Source organism: Aulonocara stuartgranti (genome assembly GCF_965226115.1).
Source record: "Aulonocara stuartgranti genome assembly, chromosome: 12".
In the NCBI taxonomy this organism is placed as follows: domain Eukaryota; kingdom Metazoa; phylum Chordata; class Actinopteri; order Cichliformes; family Cichlidae; genus Aulonocara; species Aulonocara stuartgranti.
This window is the reverse complement of record NC_138948.1, coordinates 7758857-7766950: the sequence shown is the minus strand read 5'-3', so window position 1 is coordinate 7766950 and position 8094 is coordinate 7758857. Positions and strand designations below refer to the sequence as shown.

The following is an 8094-nucleotide window of genomic DNA, read 5'->3' as shown; positions in this document are numbered from 1 at the left end:
CATTTATTAAACTCATTTGATCTGAAATGCACTTTCCTACCCTTTACAAATACTAGGACTGGACTGTCAGACTGTCGTTAAAGTCAATGCATGCTCTGTTTTTTTGTCATTATCTGCAGACTGCTAAAATTTTAAGGAGGGCTGACTGTAGGATGTGCTTATTCCTGAAAAGACAAAAAAAACCCAAAAAAAACCCCCACAACAACAACAACAACAACATACCAAAAACAAAACATACCCTCCTACCACTACCCATAACTTTATTAATAATAATAATAATAATAATAATAATAATAATAATAATAATCATTTCTTTCTTTTGCTCAAGTGTCTTGAGAAAACGTTAACTTCCATTGTTTAAAACAGTGTATAATGTCAACGTTTTAAAGATGGAAAAGTCTGGAAACATTAAGTTTGTTAATGGAGCACGTAAGGTGGAGAAGGGAGGAGCTCAGGACGGGTGATGTGATTGACGGAAACTTTAGCAAATCACAATCCACAAAAGAGTAACGGGGACTGCGCCCTCTGGCGGCGTTTCCTGTAGGTTTTTGTTTGTGCCCTTCAAATTGGAATCAGATTACTGGGAAAACCATGATTCATCATGAAGAGCCAAATATAGAAAATAATAATAATATGTTAATTCACGCCTCAAATAAGGGCCATATGCTGGAGAAATGCCGGCATTGAGCACCATATATTTATCAATAGTATGTGCAAATGGGCAACATTTTTCATAATATTAAAGTACCAATACCAGGAGCTAATAGAAAAGGATGATTGACAAAAGAGTACAGTAATTATAGTAATTATAGTTTTTGAAATTTATGTTTGTTAAGGGTTATTTCAAATTTTTAAAAACGGAATATTTTTCTTTTTGAACTGTTTAAGTGTTTTTTTTTTTTTAATTCTAACTCTTAAACACGCGGAGTCGTTCCATGTCGCACATCTTCTGCTGGTCCATGAATGCAGCACCGTTGGCAGTTCTCGTACATCTGCAAGTAGCGTTTCAGTTTGAATCGTCTGCAAAGCAAACGCCTCAAAATGCCTGTAGATTTGAGCCAGTGGACCGGGTCTCTTGCCCTGCAGGAGGTCGAGGAAAAGCCTGCAAAGCCCCTGACTGTAAAATACGGATCTGTGGAAATAGATGAGCTGGGAAAAGTGCTTACTCCAACACAGGTTTGTCAGCTAACCACTGTCTGTTAGCAAGTGTAGCTACTAGCGTCGCTTCTTGGTGATGCGTTTAAATGCTGTTTAAAGTACTGTACTGCATTTCTCTAAACTAACACTGCATTATAAATGATTACGTGGGATTGGTAAGATTAGTAAGTATTGTAACCGTCTACCACAAATTAATTGGGTTACATAATGCTCCCTGGTAGTATGCCCTTAGTCGATGGCTTTTAGCGCCCCCAAACGGCCTCAAACTCCGGCATAAAAGTGAAAGTTGACGCACTTTTGTCCGCGTGTTGCTGCAGGTGCAGAATCGACCCACTTGCATCGAATGGGAAGGATGTGACTCCAGTAAACTGTACACTTTGGCCTTGACCGACCCTGACGCTCCCAGCAGGAAGAACCCCAAATTCAGGTGAAAGGAGCATGTTAATGGAGCACAGACAGGACCTACTGGGAGGCCACTGAAGTGGGCCTAGGCTTTTCATTTGTGCCGCTTACATTTGACTCTTGATCATGTTCAAAAACACAGTTTCATAGCTACATTTTTTTTTTGCACGAGGGTAATGACAGCTCGAACAGTTTCTGTACAGTTCAGATTTTCAATATCAAACTGATTATCTTTTCTTTCACTAAAGGGAGTGGCACCACTTTCTGGTAGTCAACATGAAAGGAAACGATGTGTCCTCTGGCTGCGTCAAGTCTGACTATGTGGGCTCTGGTCCTCCTAATGGCACAGGTAAGAATGAATGAAGTTTTACTCTAATGAACCTTTGGACAGTGCTGGGAGAATCAAAGTTTCCCAGGTGGCAACTGCCACAAAAACGTCCATTAATATTCAATCTGACTCGCTCTTAAATTTTAGCAGAAGGCTCATAGCTGTGGTGCATGTGTGAAATTAGATTTCAAAACACCAATGATGCCCTGATGCACATGCACTGTGATAACAGAAATGATACAAATGGAAATTAATAAATAAGTAAACGGAACACATGAACAAGTGGAGTCTATAGGTAATTTGTAGAGCTCGTCTTGTATAAGCAAAATGTGTTTGGCACAATTTTGCATACAGATCACAATTCTTACTGGTAAAAGCTGCCAGGCAGGAGAGGGCACAAAGTTAATGTTCTCTTGTGTGAAATGTGGGGAAAAGGTTTAGACATGCAATTTTCTTTTCATGGTATCTGCTGCTCACGCTCTTTGGAGTTTAAAATAAACTAATTTTTTCTTTCTTAGTGTGTAATTCAACGTTTAAAATCCTGTGTGCTTGTCCAACTCAGGTCTCCATAGGTATGTGTGGCTGGTGTATGAGCAGTCAGGCACCCTGTCCTGCAGCGAGCCTGACCTCACCAACCGCTGCGGAGACAACCGCGGCAAATTCAAGATCCAGAGCTTCAGGGAGAAATACAGCCTGGGAGCACCAGTGGCAGGAACTTGCTACCAGGCTGAGTGGGATGACTATGTCCCTAAACTGTACGAGCAGCTGTCTGGAAAATAAAAACCCCCAAAAAGGACTCAACAGAATCACCCCAGCAGCATTATTAAAAACTATTATTTTCCCACTGTTGCCTACTCATGCTGTGAAAAAAAAATAAACAACTCCTTGGCATAAACCTGACCTGTACTCAGCTGCAATAAATCTGATGGACAAAAAATGGTTGTGTTCCTTGGAGAAATGTTTTCTGTGAGATCTAGAACACCTTGCTGTCTGTCAGTCAGCAAGATTATGCCAAAACTACCAGGACAAATTTCAGAGGAAGCTCTCAAATCTTTACAGCTGATTTAAGGAGCCATTTTTTTTTTTTTTTTAGCTGAAGGGGCAGCAGAGGGCGCCACCAAGAAAAGGAATGAATTGATAAAATCATTCCTACTTCTAACCAAAAAAAATAAAGACCTTTAGATTTTGAAAATACAATGTTGATATTTCTAAGCTGAAATAAAATATTTTGACCATGCCCACAAAATGCCTCTACTAATAATTTGGTTTGTGCCAGGAATGTAAGGCTTGGGTAAAGGATGCATTTCTGTTCGAACATTTTTTTAAATGTAAATGCAATAAATCATTTTAGGAATTTTCCTTTGAGACCTAAAGTGTTCTATAAAAGTTTCATTTTGAGAGTTTAACTATATTTAGTAATTTATTTACAGCGAGGAGAAAGTGATTACCATGAATTTTGAAAAAAAAACAAAAACAAAAAAAGATCACCAGGCTTTTAGTGACCTTTGTCCATGTAAACAACTACAGTAGTAGTTCCCGCTGGACCATGCAGATGAAGCTTAAGGTAGAATATTAAAGTTGTAGACATGGTTGGTTTAATTCAGCCCAACTTGGTTTTTTAAGGCCTGAGATTTGAGTTCAAATCTTCAGTGCACTTCTCAGGTAAAACGCCAAACGTCCAGGTGGTTGCAAAATTAAACAATATGATTAAACTGAGTTTTTTCCACATCTAATCTTTTTTCCATGCTTTTTCACAGTAAATTCCCAGACCATACCTTAGACATGTAAAACACCTTTTCAGTTTGTGTGATGAGCACTTTATTTACAAATATAATTAAAAGCTCTGACAGATTCATGCCTTTATTTTAACCTGGAAAAAAAAATTAAAGTGCATGCAATAATAAAGCATCATACTGGTCTGGTTTATAAGAAACTACACAGCTCTAGAGTTGTGTAAAGCAAGAAGTGGGGGGGAAAATGAACTGAAAAATCCATTGATAGATACCTGGATTTGGAATACTATCTGAAGAGAGGGGGAGGGGGGAAAAAGCGCTTTTAAAAATTATTTTTCTGATTTAAGTGACAGTTAAAATACAATACGAAAATAAGTAAAAGCTCTCCATAAATCCTTCTATACACAAAGTACAAGTCCCCCTGCCCTCCCCATGAAGCCCTTTGTGCTAGCTGGGAGTTCACATCTCACGTGTATTATATTTCACATTGGCTGCCAGTGCAGAGAAATCAGTACAATACACATGTTGAGTACCATGATTCACCCACCCTGCAGTAATCACATGAAGGAATCACATATACTATAAGTGTACCTGTATGCACATTGTGAGTTTTTCGTCAAAGTATCAAATTATTTAAATTGGTCCTAAAAATGTCTGCGTGAATAAATACCAAAGAAGCAGCCCAGACGAACAGCTGCGGAAGGATCGGTTTGATTTTTCGCTTTGAGAGATTTTTTTTTTGCGCTGCTCGAGACCAAAAAACAAAGTAACAAATATATTTATCGCCTCTGAAAAAGCATGGTTTTGAAGCGATTTTTGCTCATCCTACGACCTTCAATTTTGTCTCCCTCCTTTTTCTCAATTTCCACTTTTAGTCACACCAAAAGTGTCATCATTGCACAAGAAACAAGAAACACTGTGACTATGTTATTCTTACAAAAACATGACAACCACAGGAAGTTATCCAGCATATTTTTTTGTCATCTTGTGACACCACAGAGGCAAGGAGGGGGAGGGAGTATAGGTTGGTTTGTCAGGGAAGGGTGGGGGGACACTCAAACCTGCCATCGACCCTGACTGACTGGCCCAGAGAACACACCAGAGCTGATCTCGAAGCAGTTTCTTTCTTTCTTTTTTTTCTCTTTTCATTTTTTAAAGTGTGTTTGAGGAAGGGCATCAGCAGCTGTGAACACCTGCACTGTCAGGTCAGGTCAAAGGAGAGGTGGGGTGTTCTGAGGCAGACGGTTGCCCCAGGGGGACTACATGAAGATGGCGGCGGCAGAAACAACGGCCCCTCATCTGTAGTCGTCCTTGGGAAAGTCCAAGGTGCCCAGGTTGTTGAAGCCCAGACGCATGCTTTCCATGTCAAAAGTGTCGATCTCCCGCTCCTGGCGTTCCAGCAGGTGTTTGATGCGGTCGGTTCGCTCCTTCTGAAGGGAAACCAGCTCCTCTTCAATCTGCAGGTGACATGGGAACAAGAAATATTCAAAGTTAAATGTAGTTTACTCATTTCTAAGATACATTTGTCTGTTCTTGATGATCATTAGGTTTTGATTTTCCCTCCAGTTTAAATATTAAAAACTTTTTTGTAAGCCTGAAACAGATATAAAGCATCTTCAACACTGCACTTAAAAAAAACCAACAAAAAACAAAAACAAATACAACTTTGAATGTTCAGTGCTTTAGAAAATAATAGAGGGCAATGTGGGATGGCCGTGGCTGAGGAGGTAGATAGGGTCAACTACTAATCAGAAGGTTGATGGGTTCAATCCAACCCACATATCAGCAAGTGTCCTTGGGCAAAATGCTCGACTGATACTCCAAACAGCGTATCAGGTGCCCGATGCATCCATCAGTGTGAGAGTTGAAGCGATATATGACACATTGCATGGATGTGTGTGACTGAGGGGGTAATGCTTGTAGTAAAAATCTCTTTGAGTGCTTAATTTACCAATATATACAATTAAAATATAAATATAATAAACATACTCCAGTGATTATTTTCAGGCAAGGAAAAACCTAAACTGGGTGACACTATAAAACATGACCTATGCACCTTAGTTATTCATTAAAAAAATCAGTTTTTCTTTAAGTATAGTGTATTTGAGTTTTGTCATAGCTCGACTTGTAAAAGCAGAAATGGCGTGGAAGCATTAATGACATCAATAATGCCTGTTCGCAGAGCTGAGAATAGTTTTCTGGTGATGTAATGCAGGACCTCTGAGTAACTGGTGAAACCAGTTAATTTATGCAAGAAAAGCAGAGATTTGCAACAATATTTTTCAACATTATTCTTGGGTTATTTTTTATTGTTAGATTGTTCACTACTCGGTCACTGGGGCAGACCTTTTTGTTTTTAGTTGATATTTTTAATATGCATACCCAAGATTCTTTTTTTTAAGTCTAGACAATGAGCATGAGGTACTTTGCTTCCTTGATCAAATGTGTCTTAAGTGAGAATGACAACTGCAGAGCTGTTCATGCTGGGCATTTTTTTTAAAATATCCTCACAACATTACAATGAGTATAACTGCAGGCACACTTCATGAACTGCTTTCGTTACCTCAAAGGTGCAAGTCTGTCAAGTTGTACTCACCACAAACACAACTCAGCACACACGTCCACAGGTGAGGACAAAGCAGTGTGTGGCGCAATACGGCAATCTTGCCAACTACTGAGCATGCACAGAAAACTCCAGACTCTGACCATGAACCGAACCGGAGGACAATAGTGCTTCTAAAACCATGACATCATCCGTCTCGAAGTGCAGATCTGGATGCTGCCAGGAGATGGCAACAGACCACCACAGCCTGCACCGGCTACACTGGATGGCAGGCGGCATTTCGAAGGTCCCTTTCTTTGTTGTCGGAGTGCTGTCTACTAGACTGTATCGATGACGTAGGCCACTTTTGAAGGAGGCATACTCTCATCTTATTACATGTCATTGCTATACCATACAGGTTGTATAAAGGCTCACGTTAAAGACAGCAGATGTCTATCAGGAGTGTCTTGCATCACATTACGGGACAAAGACTGGTACAACTATCAAATGTTTGGAAAATTATAACAAAGGTGATAAAGCCCCATGACAGCTGCTGATATCACAGGTGAGAGCAGGTTGCACACGTTTTAGGCACTTTAGACTGAACGCATACAGCAACCTATCATGAACAAGCTTAATAATAAGCTACACCACATAAACTGTTAGCTGTTAAAAATAGAGGATGATGCTGTAATAAGGGCTCAATACTGTTGTCTAGAGATTTCACCATCATTACGAGTGTGTGGGAAAGAAATGGTTGTCCGCGCCCCGCAGGAAGCCATGCCACTGTCATCACCACCTATGGTGAGGGAAATCTGTGTGTCCGTGTGAACTTGTGTATGTCTGTCGGGGTCACCTTTAATGCCCATGCTGCTTGCTGATGTGGATGCAAATGAATACCCCAATCTGTTTGCTTAAGCTTCAGGTGAACTAGTTGCTTTTCAGCAAATTATCGCCTCTAGACGAAGCTTTAAAAAGTCTCCTTCCTTCATGGATTAATAGGAGTGACGTCAAAGAAGGATGTAGAAAAAATTTATTCAAAACTTAAAAGCAATGCAGTATCAGTCAAAGAAACTGACTTCTGTTTGCTTTATATCTTATTTTTTCATGTTTTGTTCCTTCTAATAAAAGACGGCATGCTACGCTGCATATCAGACTAGGCTGTATATAAAAAATGGACACAGAGTTTCTTGATTTGCAAAGTCAGGTCTTTGAAGTCTGAAACTGAGATTTTTTGTTGCTTTCTCATGTTTGAAACTAGGTGTGATGCATTAGAAAAACTGCTAATACCAACTTGGATCATAATTAGAAAAAAGAACCTTATATTTTATTAAAGAACATTTAAAACTATTGATTGAGATACTATTTTTGCCAGCATGAGTAGTTGCCCCCTATTGGCAATGAGAAAGAATAACGAATTAAAGCGCTTCTGCACTGGCTTCAATTTTCAGACCTGGAATCTTTTATATAACGTCTATGGAAAAGTTAGATGATGTCTGGACAATCATCACTATTTAGGTCTTTAAAAGATTTTACAGGAGAAATAGCGATAAGAGCAAAAACTTTTTTTTCCCCAATTTAAAAGGCACTTAATACAGTGCAAAACATTTGAACTATGGCGGGCTCCAACTAACTTGCAACATCATACTTTTACTCTGCATTAACCCAACTGTATTTTTAATTCTTTCTTTCTGAAGCCTTATGTTGCACTGGAGCAGTTGTTGTCTTACAGGCTGTCAGTAATACAACTTTTCGTTTGTTCTAGTCTTGCTTATGTTCCAGCTCTGTACTGAAAAAGCACATTAGGTAAATTGTATTTTCTTTGATGATGAAAGTCACAGATTTAATTAAATTGATGCAAATATTCTCTATTTGTTGAATCAGTGGGGATACTTTAAGTTGATCAATAGACTGAGGCCAAAAGCTAATTT

At 39.2% G+C, this 8094-nt stretch overlaps 2 protein-coding genes across 8 annotated transcripts in view; one reads left to right on the top strand and one right to left on the bottom strand.

Annotated features, from left to right (window-relative positions):
• The first annotated feature begins 950 nt into the window (after positions 1 to 950).
• pebp1 (phosphatidylethanolamine binding protein 1) lies at positions 951 to 3134 on the top strand. Its single transcript, XM_082555779.1, has 4 exons — positions 951 to 1176; positions 1476 to 1585; positions 1809 to 1909; positions 2451 to 3134. The coding sequence occupies exons 1-4, from the start codon at positions 1042 to 1044 to the stop codon at positions 2666 to 2668; spliced, it is 564 nt and encodes a 187-aa protein (XP_082411905.1). The 5' UTR covers positions 951 to 1041; the 3' UTR covers positions 2669 to 3134.
• Positions 3135 to 3730: 596 nt separating this feature from the next.
• Positions 3731 to 8094, bottom strand: part of taok3a (TAO kinase 3a) — a 134039-nt gene continuing 129675 nt past the window's right edge. For all 7 annotated transcript variants that reach the window (XM_082555757.1, XM_082555753.1, XM_082555754.1 and 4 more), the window contains one exon: positions 3731 to 5078. In XM_082555757.1, coding sequence (XP_082411883.1) covers positions 4917 to 5078 — 162 coding nt within the window. In that variant the 3' untranslated portion in view covers positions 3731 to 4916. The remainder of the gene's footprint in view (positions 5079 to 8094) is intronic.

What these genes read in the sequence shown, in the direction of transcription:
- pebp1 (XM_082555779.1), top strand. Translation starts at nt 1,042, where the DNA reads ATGCCTGTAGATTTGAGCCAGTGGACCGGGTCTCTTGCCCTGCAGGAG. An exon ending in AAGTGCTTACTCCAACACAG is followed by an intron (nt 1,177 to 1,475) that starts GTTTGTCAGCTA and finishes GTGTTGCTGCAG; the next exon opens with GTGCAGAATCGACCCACTTG. An exon ending in AGGAAGAACCCCAAATTCAG is followed by an intron (nt 1,586 to 1,808) that starts GTGAAAGGAGCA and finishes CTTTCACTAAAG; the next exon opens with GGAGTGGCACCACTTTCTGG.